This window comes from Talpa occidentalis, unplaced genomic scaffold, assembly GCF_014898055.3.
Source record: "Talpa occidentalis isolate TD23 unplaced genomic scaffold, MPIMG_talOcc4v2.1, whole genome shotgun sequence".
Classification (NCBI taxonomy): domain Eukaryota; kingdom Metazoa; phylum Chordata; class Mammalia; order Eulipotyphla; family Talpidae; genus Talpa; species Talpa occidentalis.
In genome coordinates, this window is record NW_026555331.1 from 111,813,098 (window position 1) to 111,833,472 (window position 20,375).

A 20,375-nucleotide genomic window follows, 5' to 3' on the forward strand; every position below is an offset into this window, starting at 1 on the left:
CAAATGTGGTTTTTTGTTTTTCTAGTGTGTTTGTGTTTCAGACATGTGTAGATTTGCTTTCTGACCCTTAGATTAAAAAAAACCAACTGGCTTGCTTAGACCTCATGGAAACTTTGTGCATATATGTGCAATTTGTTTCTATTCATTTGTTCAGAGGTTTGATTTTATAGAAATTGTTCTGTTAATAACAAGCAGCTTTACTCAAAGATGGCTAAGTCAAAAATGGAATCTGCTCCAAAATGGTATTTGAAGCCTCATGGTTGGATTCTCTGGAACTAAGTAAGCAGTTTTACTCAAAAGATGGTAGTAGGTTACTGTGACTTTTGACTTTTGCTTGTGATCTCTGCTGGGTAATAGGTCTAATTAGCAATTCTGAAAATAGTGATGGTTTTTTGAAGTGATTTTGAGCTTTTGATTGCTACTACTCCCACATCTCAGCATCCAAGTGTTTTGCAAACCAACAAAAATTCAGTGATGGTTGGAATTAGCCTGGGTGCTAAGGTGGAAGAAGCCTTGAGCTATAACTAGTAGTTGCTGATAGCCTTAATGTAGGCTTGGAACTGTTGCAGGGCAGGGAGAGGGGCACCCCAGACCCCGCAAACCTGCCTGCTCTAAATAGATTCTGCCATTGCCACATCAACACAAAACATATGAGACTTTAATGAAAACGAACTTTAATACACTTAATAAACAATACAGGACAGGTAAAGAGTATAGTTTCTAAATCAAGCACCCAAAGTTACCCATTGCCTTGTGGGTAGAAGTTCACCCAAATGGGATTGGCCCAGAGCAAGGCTAGAAAGCCTGCCACAAGTCTGAAGCACCTTTCAGTGGGGACCCACAGAAAAGGATCAGAAACAAGCAGATAAATCTGGAAGGAGAAGAGCCAAATCAAAATCAAGGCAAAGGCTGCCATTGTCACCTCCCCATGAGTCTTTCATCCACATCTGTGTCACCCAGTCCCCAACCAAAAGGCAAGCGCTGTTTCTTCATGTGTCTCTCTGCTCCATGTGCCTCCTCCAGGTCTCCTTCTGGCTCTCCATCCTGCTTCCTTCCTTCTCAGTCTCTTCTGCTGCTTCTTGTTCTCCTGGCTCAGCATCACCTTCCTTTGGGTGGGGCAGGAAACCTGGAACTTCCCCCTTCCCTGGGGACCACCCTATTACAAAACTACTTGGGTTTTGCAAAGTCTGGATCAGAAAAATTAGAGAGATTTTATCGGATTAAGTTTGAAGGGTGTTGCTACTGGGAATCTTTACCTACACTACTTGTTTTGGGCATATTTGCCATTTGAATTCTTGGAATTATTTGATAGCTAGTGAAAAACAAGATTCTAAGACTCTGCTTCCCACTGAGGAAGGTTATGTTTTGGAAAGCACTCTGATTGATGTGTGGGGTAATTATACCAGGTTTTGATACCTGTTTTGTCATTCCTCCCTACTTTGGAGAGATATGGTTTTGCTAGTGGGCAGAATGAGGGGAGCCCCAGACCCCCAAAACTGCATGCTCTAAGTGGGTTCTGCCATCCATCACATCAACACAAAACATATTCTAAAGCATAAAAACTTCAATGGAAAAGAACTTTAGTACAGTTAGTGTGCAATAGAGAGAAGAGAAAAAATATCGTTGAAATAGTTTTCGATTAAACACCCAAAGCTCTCCATTCCCTCATGGGTAAATGCCCAGCCAAGCAGGGTTGGCCCAAAGAAGGACTACTGAGGCCCCAAAACTTGCTACAAGTCTGAGGCACCCTCTGGTATAGAACCACAGGAAAAGGACAGTAGAGACCAGGCAAGTCTGGAAGGAAAACGCAAAAGCAAAATACAAGTCAAGCCATTATCAGCCTCCCCATGGGTTTTTTACCCATACCTCTGTGTCTTTCAAGTGTCTCCTTCCATGTCCCCCAAGTCCCTGTTAAAAGTACAAGGTAGTTTTTTCACATGTCTGTTACATGTGCTTCCTCTCGATCTTCTTCTGTCCTCTTCCTTCTTCCTCCTGATTCTTCCAAGTGTCTGCTATATAACTTCACCTCCTTAGGTGAAGCTTCACTTCCTTAGGCTGGAGCAAGGAATCTGGAACTTCCCTTTCCCTGGCTGGGAATCTCCCTATTAGAGAACCAGGGTAGGTGTTGAAGTGGAGAGAATTTTCTGCTCAAATCTGAGAACAGATATTTTTTTGGTGGGGGGCGGGGCAGGTAGGAATAGGGGTGGGGGTTGGTGGATCTGTTAGGGGGAAAAGGGTGTCCTAAAGCTATGCACATTTTCCTTATTTCCTTTTCCCTTGTAAATAAACCTTTTATTAACCTTTTGTGTGTGCCTGTAGTGGAGTATTAATAAGTTCCTTTTAAGCGCGTGGGTGAGGACCCACAGCCAGGCAAGCCATTCAATATCAGGGCTGCCCTATAACAGCTCTACTCCAGGACAGAGATGTTTGTTTTGTTTTGTTTTTAATTATGTTTATTGAGGTAGTTGGCTGACATCATAGCATCTGTGGGGGTTATAGATCCAAACCTTCACAGATGCTTATCTTCCGGGCCATGCTCACCACCAGTGCCCCAATAATACTCCACCATGCTCCATTGGGCCCCCTCCTGTCCCACTCACACCCCTGGAACCTTCCCCTTCTGGTTGCCCCAGTTTTGCAGTCAGATGTTAAGCTTTTATACTGTGTTGATTAGCTCTGGAAGAAGCACAGCCCCAGGGAGAAGGGTCAAATCAGCACTTAGTGAGTGCACCCTGGAGGCAGAGAGGCTTTGTAGTGCCCACCCCCATTTGCCTCCCCCTCTTAATCTCCTCCCCAGGAAAAGGAAAGGAGAAGGAGGTGGCTGAGGAGGGAGGTGTCTTAAGGGAGGGGAACCAACTTTCGTGTCCCTTCAGTGTAGGGGCGCAAGATATCCACAATTTTAGCGGCCCTCTGCTCTGTAACCGCTGCCCAGGTGTGTGCGGCTGCGGGAGGGAAGACCTTCGGCGTCATCCTTTGGTTGGAAGCGGCCGGGCCTCGCGGACTGTCCAGAGGAGTGGCAGAAAACGTTGGCGCCCTGGCGTTCTCTTCCTTTCATTTTAGCGGACCGCCTGTGGGCAGAAAGCACAGCATGAGCCGCAGGTTTTTGTGGAAGAGCTGATCCCTTGACCCTCAGGGATTATCTGTTTCCGTTCTCAAGGTAGTATAGAGGAACATCTGTTTTGTTTAAGGCTTGTGAAAGAATCCAGCACCCTATCCAAGGATGTGGGCTTATTTGTCACTTTTTATTTTCACACTAGTGTCTGCTATCACAGGCAATCAGACCCACACTCTAAACACAACTAGAGTGGTTGGGCCTCACACTGATTTAACACCCAAGGAAAGTTTCCATCTTCTGGAAATTGTATCTCCTCAGAGGAAACACAAGAAAGAGCCATGAGCATGTTCAGAGACAATTAACATGTGCACAAATGAAAATAAAGATAACACAGCATAGTACTTTAGGAAAACTGACAAAACTATTTAAAAAATTGCACTTCAGGTTATTGGGAGGGTAAGAGAGTGCAGTGCTCGGAGCCTTCAGTTCAGAGCCAGCCCTTCAGTAACAGGGGCTTCTTTATCTACAGACAAGGCAAGTGTATCATCCAGTATTGCTAGGCTGCATTAAGATGGTGCTTGAACGTTATTTAAATTTCTTTTTAAATGTTTCTCCCCCCCCCCACTTTTTTTCCTGTGATAGTGGATAAATGGCAGGCAAAAAGAAAGAAATCCAGTTACAGGTAGGCATGATAACAAGTTTTATTTGGTGCACTGGCTCCTGAAGACCATTTTCAGTGCCTTCTTTTCTTCAGGCAGTCATCAATAATCAAAGCCTATGGGATGAGATGTTGCACAACAAAGGTCTCACAGGTAACGGGGCTCCCCGTTTTTCAGCCTTTGGCACAGAGTTCAGTGTAGGGCCCCTAGTAGCACCTAGTGCAGATCTTTGCTTCCTACTGCAGCATATTCCCTGCTCTTCTTTGGCCTTTTCCCTGCACAATGGGTATCCCAGCATTGGGGTATGCTGCTATTCTAGCTTTGGCTTTATTCTTTCATAAGTATTATCATCTTCTAGTGATCGATGTTTATCAAGCCTGGTGTGGACCTTGTAAAGCGATGCAGACTTTATTCAGAAAATTGAAAAATGAGCTGAACGAAGATGAAATTCTGCATTTTGCTGTTGTAAGAATTCCCTTTCTGTTAAACTATTACCTTCTTATTACTAAGTATTTAAATATTCTCTGTAAGGACACTCTTCAAAATCAACATTATTTGTACACTCCAAAAATCAACATTATTTCATTGGCAGTTTTACTTTATTTGGCTCTGCTGGATTTGAGAACAAATGTGATTTTTATCCCATTCCTGTTGATACCTGAATTGTCAGGCCTAGTCTCTCAGCCAGGAACAGATCCGAGGCTGCAGGGGCAGCGCTGAGTCCCAGCCACTAGACCCCAGGGGTTGGTGTCTCACGAAGCCACAGCAGGAACTTCGCAGACGCTCAGGCAAGCAAGCAAGAAGAGGCAGGTTTGTTTAGAGAAAGAAAAAGTTTATTGAGGAGAAAAAGAACAGAAACAAAGTAGGACTCCCAGGCCATGAAACCAGGCCAGGGAGGGGAAAGGAAGCCAAAGTGGAGTTGTGTCTCAGAGAATATATACCTTCTTTCCCTAATTATTCTAAAGCTCCACCAGTCTCTCTGTGATTGGTTAGTTCTTGGCTGTTTCACTTAATTTGCTACTGAGCGGGGATTTTCACATTCCTTATCTAACAGCTTTCTCTTTCCCCATTTGTTACTTCTTTATCTTTGTGGCCCAGTCCTCCGGATGAGCATCTCTGCATTGAAGTTAAACAGTTGCCCTTTTAAGTTGTCCATAAATTAAACCATTCTCTATTTCTCCAACTCTGCCTCCCTTTACCACCTGAAGGAAACCAAGGGCAGCATTAACAATGTTGTCCTTGGTTCTGGAATGTTTGTTTTTCCAGGTGGAATTAGTTACACTCCTCTTGCTGCCCTTATCTCTGAAGCCTTCCTCACTTCTCCAAGATCCGCTCCTGCAGTGTCCCTAAAACTGCCTAATTCCTAGCTTGCCCTGTGTCTCACTGTGATACTAAGGTTATTCACCATGGTTATGAAGGTTAGAAAAATAGAAAAACAGATGGCTTTCTGTTGACCTGTTTCTTTTCACCTGACCACATATTCAGTATCCCTCTAAGAATAAGGGCTGCAAATGCTATTTACTGGGTGGCATTGGGTAGGACTCTGTATAACTACCCAATTCCAATTGTGCAGTGCTAGTGATTTTCTTCTCATTTGACACCCATATTTTTCAAGAGATTAAAATGTTACAGCCAAATTCATTGCATTTCACTATGTTGATTATTCAATTTATCCACATCAAGTTAGCAGCTGCTCAGAGCTTTATCTAATATGGTAGCCACCTAGCACAAGTAGCTTTTCAGTCCTTGAAAAATTGTTAGAAAGAGGGAACTAATGGTCTTGGTTGGACTCTAGTGTATAATAGGAAACTGGGATCAACCTGGAGAGACTGACAACAGAGTCCCTGCCCATCAGGACACCTGCATCTTGTGCAAGAAAGTATAATATGATCCTGTGTTCCCAGATTGTCTGGAGTCTTTAACCCCCTCCAAGTTTGTAGAGTCTAAGTAGAAACAAACTTAGAGGTACATGTGTGGGCTGAGCTTGGTGATGGGAAATAAGAAGTGGGTATGAAAAGAGAATTAGACCACATAGTTCACTGTGTGGTTTGCTTTTCAACTCAGCTAGAGCTGGTGAGGTCTTAGATTTGAGCAAACTCTTCTCCCCAGTCTCAAACACAGAAATACGTACCCTGGCCAAATAGAATTGCTCAGCCTATTGCACAAGGAATCTATTCTCTATGCTACTGGGAAATGATAACAAAATCTTTCTAAAATATGCTCTAATCATATTACTGGCATTTGTTGAATATAACAACAACAAAAGTGTTGGTTGTCCCTAAATGATTTCTCTTTTATCATGTCTGTATCCACTCAACAATAATACATCATGTAGAATGATGTCATTTTCTGCTATGATCTGTTCATAAGGTGTGAAAAAGAATTAATATAGGTTCCAAAACCTGTACTTGCATAATGAAGGGGCACCCTCTACTGGATTTTATTTTCTGCAGCAAACTAAGAATGGCGTTCTTTCTGAACTTGTATATATGTCTCAAATTCAAAGAAATGAGGCTGATTTCCTATTGAAATCACCCTAAGCTGAATGTCAGTATACATTATTTCTTTAGGTGACATTTTAAAACACTTGAAGACTTGTACTAACAGTGTATATATGTATATGAAAAGTCAGTAAAGATTATTTTTGTAGTTGTTATATGTAATAAATGTTTTCATTGTTAATGCTTTATTATAATATAAACATTGTATGATGATACCTAGACTACTTTTAAATATAATCTCTTATTTCTGTCCTTTAATATGATAGATTAATACCTTTCAGCCCCTTACTAGTTGAACTTTCTCTTAAAATAAGAAAGAAAAAAATGTAGAATCAAATATTCTGTATGTATTTAAAAAAAAAAGATTGCAACACAGTCCCTTTGGCTGACAAAGGGATGCTGGGTCCTCCCTTTCTTGACAGGTATGGAGGAACTCCCAGAAATCCCAGTTTGAAACCAACTCTTACAGAAGACCCTACCAAATGATCTTACTCTGACAACTACACCTAGGGATGGAGGAACACATTATTATTTAACATACAGTTGTTTATGATCAATTTAGGGCAACTTAAAATTTGAGAGGCAATTTTAAGAAAACTGCAAAAATAAAATATTTGATTAGCAGATCATTTAAAAGCAGTTTAGAAGAAAGATTCTTTTTGTTTGAACTCATGACTGATGCAGGAGGGACAATGTGCCAAAATGAATATAAATATTTACCCATGCACAGATCTCTCCTGCTAACCAAGGAGATGAGACAGGCCCATGTAACTGTAATATAGTTGTGAAAGGGACAATTGTGTGCTGAGAGAAGTGCGGTAAAGTGCTCTTTAAGTGGAGCAGGCAATGACATGCAGCAGGGAGGAGCAAGAATGACTTCTTCGAGGAAGGAGATTTGAGCTGCATTGGAAGTGGAAGGGTAAGAGAAGGTAGAGAAGAAAAAAAGCACAGGTAGTGCATATATAGTATTCTACAAGTAGATGAATTTATTTTAAGGCTGGGACTAGAAAGAACAGTGAAAAGTAAGGTTAAAGTTAAGTGATGCCAGGGCCTCCCCAGTGGCGCAGCGGTTGAGTGCTGGGTTTCGAAGCTGCCCGCAGCCTCTGCAGCGCTGGTTCAATCCCCGGCTGCTCCCCGGCCACCGAAGGAGGGTCCCACATAGCGCGCAAACCTTTCCTGCCGCCTGCTGCTCCCCTCAGCAGTGTACTTCGGTCCTTCTGTCTGCTCTGCTCCCCGCTCTAGTGAATTCTCTCACCCTCCCAAGCTTCTGACTGTACCCAGTGTTTGTATAAATAAATCTTTAATAAACAAAAGTTAAATGATGCCAGATCTAAATTGTCAATATATAAAACTTGATTCTTAAAACAGCTAGAACATGTTCAGTGAATGTTGTAATAAACCTAAAGATGATATGGACCTTGTGTTATTTGAACATAATGTATCAAATGGCTTGGATATAATTTTATTTTTTATTATATGAAATATTCATTCATTTTTTTTCAGGCAGAAGCTGACAACATTGTGACTTTGCAATCATTTAAAGATAAATGTGAACCTGTTTTTCTCTTTAGTCTTGTAAGTATTATCTATTGTTGTAGAGACTCCCCCTACACACAGACTTGAATCTAAATCAAATTTAGAAAAAGCCTTTATTAGCCGGCTGGCGACTGTACCTCTCGTAGGGAGCAGACCTGAGCAGGGGGTGATAAAGCCAATAACAGTACCTGGGAGTTTGCAGTTGCCATAGCAAGCGGGGGTACAGAAGCCAAATTGCTGTTACAAGCAGCGGAGCATTTCACCACATTCATGTTTCAGGTACAAATGGTACATATGTCTTATTTTTGACGGGAACCTGGTTTCTATTGTTTTGGCCTGGAATTATCCCACAGCCCTAACTTGTCCTCCTGAGCTAACTCAAGCTTAAGCCTTGCGTGGTCTGCTACATTTTGCATTGCCCTCACTTCACATTATCACTTCGAATGTGTTATCAGATTCCAGTTTACAGTTAAAGAGCAAGTATCATTCCAAAATTATCAATGAACTGTTTTCTGGTAATAGAAATTACTGATTTTTTGCCTGATCTTTGCTCATCTTTTAATATAGCTCATAATGAATTAATATTAGACTACCACGCACTGTGTTGATCAGGAAAAAGAAATACTAATAAGGAAAGTGAATACACTAAAACTACTTTACATTACACTCAGGCTACACCAGACATTGGAACCGTCAATTTTCCCACCAAGTGTTTCTTATACTGATTTATTCCTTTCCATCTCTTATCACCAGTGCCATCGACTGAACAATCATCTTTCTCACTAGATTAGCTTCAGATTTGTATACAGGGCCTCCCTAGTGGCCATGGGTTAAAATTTAGTGCTATCATCATTATGGCTTGAGTTAAATCCCTGGCCAGAAAGCTAACCCACATATGGCACAGGAGACCTCCTGTCTTGCCTGCTTTTCCCCTTACCAATATATTTCAGTAAATCTGCCTGTTCTGCTCCCCACCCTGTCTCTGATGAATCCTCTCACCACCTGCACTTCTGGCCTACACCCTAGTACTTCTATGCCAAAAAAAGCCACAAAAAAACAAATTTGTATACAAACATCTCTTGTTCCCTCCCCATCCCTGCCACCCTAATTATAGTTGATGCTTCCATTTAAATATTCTAAAGACTTCTTACCGCACATAGGATAAAGACTAGGCTAAAGCATAAAATCATCTTTTTGTGGTCCACAAAACTTTGCATGGTTGGCTTCCCCCTCCCTCCTTTGGGCTTCATCTACTACCAGGCACCCTCTCAGCCCACCTCCTAATTTTTGTTTTCCAAACTCAGAACCTTTTCTTTTAATTCCCTTTTACCTGGTTCTCTCTTACCTATCCATCATATTTTAAACCAAGAAACCCTTCCTGATTTTGATAAGTATGCTCACTGATCATAATATATCCTTGTATATGCTCCCAATGCATCTCTCTTGGCAGTACCTGTGATGGTTGTTATTTCATGTGTTTGTTTGTTTGTTTCTTTTTGTAATTAATTAGGCAGGTCCCAGGACTGTTATTCCATACCATCATGTCTACTACAGTGTGTGTAAACAGGTGTTTAGTGAATACATGTCGAATGATGGACAAAAGGAATATAGTGTCAAAAATAATTAGGGAAAGTTATGTTGAAAGTCTATATAGAACAGTGGGAATGTAAGGTGGGGATGTCTTGCCTTTGGTTGTAGGACAGACAAATTGGGGGTGGCACTCGGAGACCTGGGCTTATAAAACTGAGATATACTTTCAAGTCACTAATCTTTTTAAAAATAGCTGATTACTATAGGATCACCCAAAGGATTGGTGGGTGTGGGGTAGCATGACAGTCCAGTTGAAGTATTAGTTTTTGACTTATTGGGAAAATGAAAATTTCCTTCATGTTTTATTTTCCCTTGCAGAATGGCAAAATTGTTGCAAAGATTAAGGGTGCAAATGCACCCCTGGTTACTAAGAAAATTATCAGCTTGATCACTGAGGAGAGGAAAATTGCAGAAGGGGAAATGGCTCGCCCTCAGGTACATTAGAGCACAATTTTATTTTTTCAAATGCATTTTTATATTTTTTACATTGTTTTCCTAAAGCATTTCCCCTAATTTTATAACAAACTAGTTTTCTAATGGTGCCATCTTTCAGGGAAATATTTTGGCAACATGAACAAAAATATCTTAAAAATGTGTGTAGTGTTTGACTGAACAATTATACTTTAATAAATTGTCCCCAAGAAAATAGTGATACAAATATAGAAAAGATGTTTTGTTGCAGTCTTGTCTGTCATTAAAAATTTGCTATCTACTAATTGCTTAGTAACAGTGATTAGTTACATAAAATGTCTGCAATTTATGCATAAATTGTACACATCCAAACTGTGTGTTCTAGTTCTATATTTACTGATGGGAAAAGAGGGCCAAAATAGATTGATGAATGAAAACAAAAGTGCATTTTAATAGAATATTATGATAAGATCTTGTGTGTATGATGTACATTACTTATGTAATACTATTACTTAAATAATATGCAATAAAATATTTTAATATTAAAAAATGAGGTACATATACTTCTTTAAATTAGTGTTCTTGTATTTTTTGGGTAAATACCCAGAAGTTAGTTAGCTGCATAGTAAGGAATACCTATTTTTATTCTTTGAAATATATATACACACACACACACACACACATACTCATCCCATGTTTATTGAAGAATTATTTACAATAGGAAATAACTGGAGTGGGTGAAAAATATGTGGTATATATACACAATGGAATATTTCTAAGCTATAAAAAAGATGAAATCCTGCCGTTTGCAACCAACCACATGGATAGACTTAGAGGGTGTTATGCTTAGTGAAATAAACCATATAATTTTACTCGTGTGGTTTATAGAGAAAACAACCAAGAGATGAACTAAATTAAAAAAAAACTAAGCTGCAGTAGCATTGCTGTCTCTTAATATGAGTACAGGAAATTCTGTGATACTATATTCACTTTATGGTTCTTGTATTTTTGCATTTATTTTCTTGATATTGGTCATAATATGTGTGTATAAAGTCTTTCACAGGAGCTTATGATAGCAACATAAAAATACAAAGAAGAATTCTATCAAACTTGATGGATTGATGAGATTCTTATTTTTCAGCAAGATCAAAGCTTTGTAAAATGTCATTCAAAGATCTGATCGTAGGAGAGAAAATGTCAACTCTTGAGAAACTTTACTTAATTGTTCTGGGGAGCTATGATCAATCTGTGGCAGAAATGTCACCAGCTCTGCCAGTCCTTTGCTGGGTTTATTTGGTTGTAATTTGAAAATATCCACATTGGATTTGTAGTGATTATACTGCTATAGAAACTCCTCAATGTAGATGGGCAGGTCCCATTTGATCAAATTTTTTAACTGTAGCAGGTTGCTGGACAGCTTGTGTCTGTTGAATGCATTGGCTGCCAACTGCCTCTGTGGGTATGCAGTTGTTTGTTGTGGTGTTTTTTTTTTTTTTTTTTTTTTTTGGTGAAGTCTGCTGTTGAACACCTATATTGAACTTTTCAGTTCAATTATTGCATTCTTCTACTCTGTTATTTCTGTTTATACTATATTTTTATTAGCAACATGAATGCATCTTGAGAGTATTAAGCTAGGTAAAATAAGTCAGAAGAAATATGAACATCATCTGACTTCACTCATATGTGGGTCATAGAAAAACAAAGCAAATGGGGCCTCCCCAGTGGCGCAGCGGTTGAGCGCTGGGCTGCAAATCTGCCCACAGTCTCTGCAGCGCTGGTTCAATCCCCGGCCACTGGTGAGGGTCCCACATGGCACGACAGACCTTTCCTGCCACGTCTGCTGCTCCCCTCAGCAGTGTATTTCGTCAGTCTGCCTGTTCTGCTCTCCGCTCTGGCTCTGGTGAATTCTTTCACCCTCCCATGCTTCTGACTGTACCCAGTGCTTGTATAAATAAATAAATAAATAAATAAATAAATCTTTTAAAAAAAAAAAAAGAAAGAAAAACAAAGCAAATTAATGAACTCAGAAAACAAAGTAAATGAACAAACAAAACAAAACAAAATCAAACTTCAGATGCAGAGAGCAGTGGCTACCAAAGGGGCTAGGGCCTAGAAACAGATAATGGATGTCAATTATATATTGGGGCATGGAAAGTAAACTTTTGAGGAAGATAATGATGTGATACATACCAATGTGTAATTATAATGCTGTACACCTGGAACACATACTATTTTTAAACCAACTTACCTCAATAAAAATTTTAAAATACTCCTATATTAAGATGCACTCAATATAAAAAATAATATATTCCACATTCATTTTCCTACTAGTCTTTGAAATGTGCTCTTTGAAATTTTTTACTTAGAGAACATCTTAATTTGGACTTATTTGGACTTGTTTTAAATGGTCAAGGTGATAATTATGTGTTTATTGCTTTCTAATTGCTAATCTCTCCTTCTTCCTTATTTTATTCTGTGTATTTTTCTTAAGGTTTAGGATTCTTGTTTTTAACCTTTTACATTATCTCTCATAGTCACCCCCATCATTTTAAATATTTCTCATTTTAATAGAAATAGATGAATGCATATACATTTCTGTTTTACCTTCTATCCCTTAGATTATAAACATTTACTCAAAATAAAATTTCTGAAAACTCTTTTTACTCTCACATTGAACTATAACTGTGTTTTATTTACATTTCTCTCCCATAGCATCCAGAAATTTTATTGGTAGACTCCGATTCAGAAGATGCCGGGGAAGGAGCATATGAAAATCCTGGCAAGTAAATTTACTTTAATGTTATGGCAAGAGAATTTCTGTACATGGATGTTCGTTACAACATTGCTTGTAGCAGCAAAATTGGTGACATTACTGTTAATTAATAAGGAACTGATGGGATATATAATGATTTGTGCAAAACAACTCAGCTATTGAAAACAACTTCTTTGCTCCCACTGCCATTCTTTTGGTCTCTATTCCTGGAGCCCTTCAGAGGTTACCCATTATCAGGAACTATATCCCTAGTGACTAATCTGGAAAATAGCTTTCGCTTATTTCATCCTTTATCATCTTCAAAAAACTGGTGAAAATAATTTCTTCCTTGATGACCCATACTCCTGTTTTACTTTACAGTTAACAGATTTCTGCCCTTTTTGGATTGTCTTTGTGAGTGTATGAGTATACATTTATACTCCAAGGGAGCAGAGGCAAACAATATTTTCTCAGTGAATTGTCTTGCACTAAAAGTTGATCAAAAGAATATATAAATAAATCCAAAGATGTTAAATCTCTCAGTTTGTAATGTTTACTTGCATTTGAAACTCCATTCACCAGCTATACTCAGGCAGCTAGATGTATTATGGGAATGCTTATATGTAAATTGTGTTATTATGAGTGTCTACTTACTCATTTTGTGTGTGTGACAGTTTTTCTTGCATACAAATGTAAGAACTGTATATAATTCTTTTTTTTTATTCTTTAATATTCTTTATTACTCTTTGTGGAGCTGGAAGGGATCATGCTCAGCAAAATAAGCCAGAAAGAAAAAGAAAAATACTGGATGGTCTCGCTTATAACAGGAATTTAGAAAACCTAAATAAGGGACCAGGAAAAAGACTAATGATTCTTTTTTAAAAAGATTTATTTATTTTCTTATGCATAGAAGAACTGGGGTGTAGGCCAGAGGTGCAGGAGAGGTGGGGTGATGGCAAGAGAATTCCCCGGAGACAGAGTAGGGAGAAGAACAGATGGATTTACTGAAATAAACTGCTAAACGGAGCAGTGGACGGGACAGGGGAGGCCTACTGCACCATATGTCGGTTAGCTCCCTGGACGGGCATCAAACTCAATTTGTAGCACTGATAGCACTGAGATTTAACCCCAGGCCACCAGGAAGTGCCTGTATTTCTCTAGGGAGAAACTCTATGGTAGATAAAACAAAAATTCATTGGAAATTCATAGTTCATGTTTATAATATCCAAATCCTTTATTATCTAAACTTTACATCAAGAACATGAATTTCTTCTATTTTTTTTTCCTAGAGGGCCTTTATCAGTTTGCTATTTTCAAGCCTGATGCTGTAATTACTGGAAAAGCTAAAGAAATTAGAGAAAAAGTAAGTATTATTTTCCAACAATAGTTTAAAGTAATTGCAAAATAATAACCCTTAATTATAAATTTGAATACAAGCTTATCTTTCAGTGCACAATAGAACATAATGAAGTTCTGGTGATAGGAATTGCTGATGGCTCTTTTGGTTTGGTTTTGCAAAGACCTACGCAAGCATCTTTAAATAATTCTTCTCTACCAGCATCCAACATAAATGGTAGAAAATACAATTCTGATATTGGATTGCAAAACTCATTTTCATGTTTAGTTATTAGCAATGCAAGCTCATTATAAGTTCACATTAAATGCTTTATTCCCCATATGTTATAACAAATATATGGTTCTTCTTAAATTTGATAGCTTAAGAAAGTATTTAATGTTTTGATTTAGAGTGAAAATATTTTTTTTTAAAGAAAAATTGTACTCTAGTCCAGAGATTGACAGACTTTTTCTGTAATGGGCAAGATAGAAGTGATTTAAAATTGCATTTCTATACACTAATGATGAAACATCTGAAAAAGAAAAGTCTGCATGATATATGATCTCTGTTGCAACTGCTTAAGTCTGCCATCATATTGAGAAAGTAGCAGTAGATATGTGTAAACAAGTGTCTGGGTTCCTATGAACTCCATTTCCAAAAGCAGGTGCTCAGCCATATTTTAATTTCAGGAGATTAGTATACTGACTCCTAAACTATAACTTCATGTTGAAACAAAATTATATTGAAATTTGAAAGAATGTTGCATGTGCAATAGAGGAAATTGTGCTGAGGTCTTTACATGAAATGTATTCAAATCTGGATGATTTGTTAATCCTGAAACAATTGTCCTTGACTTGTTTTACATGTGGTCCCATGATATGCCTGGATCTCACACTCTAATTAAAGATTATCAAGGCAGGATTTATCATAGAAGCAGAAGATAAGAGATTTATCACTGAAGAACAAGTAAGGGACTTCTACAGTTCAATAGCAGATGAGGTAAGAAAGTTTTATAAAAAACCTACTATATTTTGCAAATACAGTGGATAGCTGCAACTTTTAGAGCTTCAATGTAGAAAATAGTGACCAAGTCTGGCCAACCAAATAATCTCCAAGTGCCCCTTTTGGTGTCCATATTGTGGTAAGTCAAAAGTGACTGCAATGAAATTTCCAGTAGAAATAGTGGCAGCTGTGCAAAGTTGTAGGCTCCAATTGTGTTTGCCAGAATGAAGACTTCTTTATGTTATGTCCTGTAAGTTTCCCTGCAGCGGCTTCTGAAGATAAATAGCCAGTCCTCTCCTCTAAATTTATGACTCAAATTGAAGGCTTCTTTTCATAAACTTCACAGGAATCCTTTAGTTCTTCCTTTACCTAAGGCCTTGCTCACAAACTATTTTGTAAATTTTCTTTTGCCTGGGGGGATAGAATAAAGTCATACTGTGTTTGGAAAGTATACTGGCTTGGGGTTGAGGAGACATGGCTTCTTGAAATATACCAATAAGATAACCACTAGATACATATTGAATTTGAATTTAAATGCATTAAAATTAAATACCATTAAAATTCACTTAAAATGTGCACTAGTCACATTCTAAGTGTTCACTAGTGGCATGTGACTATGTGTGTGAGAGAGCACAGAACATGTCTGTTTCACAAAATGTGCTACTGGACTACACATTTTGAAATTAACTGTACCACTCAAAACTATGTCATTTGGGCCCAGCTTCCACATACATAAAAGGAAAATCCTGGAACAGCTAGCTACATCAGCATTACCTGGGAACGTCTGAGAAAATCCAATTCGTGGGACTTACCCTGAATTTACTGAATTCTAAACTCTTCCATTAGGCTCAACAAATCCGTATTTGAACAAGCTTTCCTAGTGATTTGGAAGTATACTAAAGTTTGAGAATAATAATTAGACTATCTTTGAAATCCATCCTTGCTAACTGTAGACTTCTACTCTTCAAAGATATGTTTACCAGGAGGTTTATAAGGATAAGGTTCCCTTGCCCAGTGATCCCGGAGGGGAAACTGTTATTGGACTTGGGTAGTAACTGCCATTTTAGTCCATTCATTTCAAAAGGCTCAAGTAAGCAGTTTATTATTTTATTTTATAGCCTGACTTTGAAGATTTTGTCTCTTTCATGACAAGAGCCCTAAGCCATATTATAGTTGTATCTCAAGGAAAAGAGCTGCCTCCCCAGAAAAAAATTGAACATAATTCTGAGCTGCAACCTGACAAAGTATTGGAGGATGAACATGAGATGGAAGTTATTTCTAAACCTGTGATGAGGAAAATAAAGCGGGACAGGTACTTCTAGAATAAACAGTGCATGATATGTTAGTAGGTAATGAAGTGTAACGGCAATTATCTCATTTTTATGTTGAAGCCAAAGTATTTCTTCCAGATAATCAAAAGTATTGAAGATTGAAGGCAAAGCTGGGATTGTTCTGAACGTGTATGTCAAGCAGATGAGAAAGAACTTTTTTTTTTTTTGTCTTCTTAAACTGGTCACGCCAGTCTGGCCTTGTGACCTGGGGTTCTAGGAATAGATTGAAACCACGCATAATCTCTCCCAACATTCCTCTTCCACTTTTCTGTGTTTAAGACATCAAATGTATTCTTTTCTTTTACTTAAAGCAGGTAATTAGTAGTTATAAATTGCTGAGAACTAGACAGTTGTATATATTTGCCAGTGTTTTTTAAATATGTGAAAACAAACAAAAGTCATTTGCTTTATGTATGACATTATCTTTTATTCCTCTGAAGACTCAGAAAATTCAGTGTTTAACACAAAAATAGTTAACCTTGCCTGAAAGAAAGGTGAACAGGAACATATTAAGAATATCTGAGTCTAGAGGCTTAATAATATATGTCTCTCCCTGCTGGGCAGCCTATCTCCATTGCACTTTCTGTCTTGGAATCTAATTGGAATTTCTTGGTGTCTTATTAACAAATTGTAGTCACTTTTCTTATTTAGCTAGTTAGTTCTTAGTTATGTTAGACTGTTTAAATAGCAGGCAGAATCTAATATGAATCCCAAGATTTATCTCAGATAAGAGGGACTCATGGGGTAAATCAACTGTTAATAAAGAGTTTTGTAAACAGTAGAACTTACTTTCAGAAATTTAAGTGACAATGATAATCAGTGGGCAGAGAGAAGGTTTGAGTGGAGAGTGTTGGGCTCAAAATAATATCAGATGTCATACCAAAATTTTTGAGCTATTAAAAAAAGTTAGACTCATCAATGCAATTGTCATAAGAGAAGGCAGTGTTGATATATATCAACAGTGTGTATGTGTGTGTGTGTGTATATATATATATATATATATACAGTGTGTGTGTATATATATATATATATATATACACACAAAGACACACACACACATACATACATGCTTAACTCCCACAAATAAATTTTCTTGGTTTATAATCAAAACTTTAATGTATTTTTTTAAAATTAAGATTTCAGATAAAGACAAGCTTAAAAACTAACCCTTAGGAGCTAACTACAAAACCGAAGCACCAAATTGGTGAGGGGTTGGGGCAGGGAAAAGAACAAAGAGGAAAGGAAGCACAATGGTCTATGGTGGTGGAATATGGTGATTTGGCACTAACAGTGGTACTACCTGATGGGGCTATCCCAATATTACCTCAATTAAAAATGAAAAAATAGCAAGGAAAAGATTTCACCACACTTATTGGCTCATTGTAATCCAATAAAAAGGAAGTAAATAATAAAAAGATGACCAAAATGTCTTATCTATTGGAAAATCTTCAATAGGTTCCTAAATAATCCTTAAAGACAAAATTTAAAGGAAAATGAGAAATTGTTTAGAAAGCTTTAGTAGAGAAAAGAAAAGAAATTTTAAATTTTATTCTCAGGTTTTATCTTTATCTTCTTTTAGCCTCTCCTAAAGTCACTCATAGAAGAGTCAATATAATTTATTATTGGAATGTTTTAATAAGAGGCTGAATTAAATACATATTCTTTGATGTGCTAGAGAAATAAAACTATGTGAAATTCAATTTTTATTGTTTTATTAAACTATAAGATATTTGTGAACATAATATTACTTTTAATTTTCTCTCATGTTTATTAAATTTCAGTTTATAATAATTTAAATTTTTTGTTTGGATTCTAACAGTTTGCAAGAATATCTGGAAAGAAAACATTTATCTCATTTTTGTGATGTTGAAAATAATGTAGATAATGTTAATAAGTTTATCGATATATTCTTCCCTGATTTTAAAAATATGAAAAGCTTAAAATTAGAAAGGATACTGGCACTAATTCGACCAGATCTCCTTACAGAACGAAAAGGTAAGAAAGTATAAATTGTTTATGTATTTTGTACATGGGACTTGAATAGACTTTGGTACAATTAAATTAAAAGGTACTATTTTAATATTTAACATTGAATAAAAAGTCCCCAAAGTAAAAAATTCCTTAGCATTAATCTACTAATTTCTCAACACAAAGAATAAAGCATTTTTATAGTTAACAAGTTTAGAAAGCATTTTCTAACCTATGAATGTGTTAAAGTAGATTTTTACATGGTAGGGATTCCTACTTCATAAAGATTGGAAACTTTCATATCTAAAATGCCTTAAATACAGGGGCCTCCCCGGTGGCGCAGCGGTTGAGCGCTGGGTTGCAAAGCTCCCCGCGACCTCCAAGGCGCTGGTTCAATCCCCAGCTGCTCCCCGGCCGGCCACCGGAGGAGGGTCCCACATGGCGCGCAGACCTCTCCTGCCGCCCGCTGCTCCCCTCAGCAGTGTACTTTGGTCCTTCTGCCTGCTCTGCTCCCCGCTCTGGCTCTGGTGAATTCTCTCACCCTCCCGCACTTCTGACTGTGCCCAGTGCATGTATAAACAAACAAACAAATAAATAAATAAATAAAAAATACGTGCCTCTTAAAAAAAAAAAAAAAAGTATTAAAAAAAAAAAAAAAGCCTTAAATACAAAGCTTGGTCAAACCTTCACTAATAGCGTGGTTTGAAAAGGAGATTTTACCAAGTCTATTTTCAGGTATAAAATACAAAAGAACAAAATGAGAAAACAGCAAGTGCCTGGCACTTTAAAGAGGCCAGTTATTTTTAATCTCATACCATATTTAATAGCAGAATGAATGTGTAAGAGTAAAAATACACATCATAAATTAACACTATCAAGTCTTTTCTATACCATATGAACAGAAATACAATTTATATTTATATACTGTCATCCTACTCTTTTTTAGCGAAATATCTAAACACACTTAGTTTCTTGGGATTACTATGTAGAACAGGGCTTCTCAACCTAGAACCTGCATATGTTTTGGACTATAATTCTTTGTTGAGGGGTCTGCGTCATGTGCATTATAAAATGTTTAGTAATCTCCCTCTGCTCACTAGATGAAGATAACTCTCTCCTCTTGCTTTCAGTAATTACAGCCCAAAATGTCTTCAGACATTGTCAAATTCCCCTTGGAGTAAAATTTCTTTTTTTTTTATTGATTTTTTTTATTTTTTACAACACTGTTTATTTTTAAACAATATTTGCTGCCCCAAACCCCCTCAGGTGTAGTCCCCATAGAGTTTCCTTCACCAATGCACCGTGCACCATCACCTCAGTCCCCTGTGCTCCTCCCTGCCTCCCTCTAATCCCTCTCCCTCCTCCTCCCCTACAGGATGTCTCTGGTTTATAATTATCTGTTTTTGCTTTGTTGTGTTTTGTACTGTTACTATTTTTTTACACTGATGTCTTATTTGGTTCCCCTATATTCCTGCTAAAAGTGAGCCTGAGAACCATTGATGTCAATAACAATATTGTCTGCAAATTGAGACTGATTTTTCTTTTTTTTTTTTTTTAGATTTTTTTATTTTTATACAAGAGCTGGGGTACAGGCCAGAGGGGCAGGAGGGTGAGAGGATTCACCAGAGACAGAGCAGGGAACAAAACAGGCAGACGACAGAAATGCACTGCTGAGGGGAGCAGCGGGCGAGACGGGAGAGGGCTGCCGCGCCATGTGGGATTCTCGCCTGCAGGCCGGAGTCAAACCAACACTGCAGAGGCTGCGGACAGCTTCACAGCACGGTGCTCAGCCCACTGACCACCGGGGAGGCCTGAGACCGCTTTTTCTTATGTGTGCTTTGTATTTCTTTTTTCTTTTGCTTGCCTCATTAGACTAGCTAGAACTAACTTTTTGTTTTTTTTTTTTTTTTAATAATAAATTTTATTTTTATATTCCCCATACAATTGCACCCCCCCCATTCTGACCCCAATCCCTCCCCTCCCGCCCCCCACCCCCAAAAAGTGTCTCTGTTTCATAGTTTTTTGTTGATTTTGATTTTCACTTTCTTATAGTTATTCATTTTCCTGGTCCCTTATTTAAGTTTTCTAGATTCCTGCTATGAGTGAGACCATCTGGTATTTTTCTTTTTCTTTTTGGCTTATTTCGCTGAGCATGATCCCTTCCAGCGCCATCCATGTTGCTGCAAATTGCATGTGTTTATCTTTTTTGAATGCTGAGTAATATTCCATGGTAT

General features: G+C 37.9%; 1 protein-coding gene across 3 annotated transcripts in view; it reads left to right on the top strand.

Annotated features, from left to right (window-relative positions):
* The first annotated feature begins 2,996 nt into the window (after positions 1 to 2,996).
* NME8 (NME/NM23 family member 8) overlaps positions 2,997 to 20,375 on the top strand; it is a 29,461-nt gene continuing 12,082 nt past the window's right edge. Inside the window, exons 1-12 of one of the 3 annotated variants that reach the window (XM_054692475.1) lie at positions 2,997 to 3,157; positions 3,500 to 3,589; positions 3,698 to 3,737; positions 3,810 to 3,867; positions 4,073 to 4,179; positions 7,719 to 7,790; positions 9,660 to 9,776; positions 12,465 to 12,531; positions 13,794 to 13,867; positions 14,747 to 14,839; positions 15,961 to 16,154; positions 17,993 to 18,168. In XM_054692475.1, coding sequence (XP_054548450.1) covers positions 3,705 to 3,737; positions 3,810 to 3,867; positions 4,073 to 4,179; positions 7,719 to 7,790; positions 9,660 to 9,776; positions 12,465 to 12,531; positions 13,794 to 13,867; positions 14,747 to 14,839; positions 15,961 to 16,154; positions 17,993 to 18,168 — 991 coding nt within the window. In that variant the 5' untranslated portion in view covers positions 2,997 to 3,157; positions 3,500 to 3,589; positions 3,698 to 3,704. The remainder of the gene's footprint in view (positions 3,158 to 3,499; positions 3,590 to 3,697; positions 3,738 to 3,809; positions 3,868 to 4,072; positions 4,180 to 7,718; positions 7,791 to 9,659; positions 9,777 to 12,464; positions 12,532 to 13,793; positions 13,868 to 14,746; positions 14,840 to 15,960; positions 16,155 to 17,992; positions 18,169 to 20,375) is intronic. The other 2 variants (XM_037518303.2, XM_054692476.1) reach the window with 2 other exon arrangements.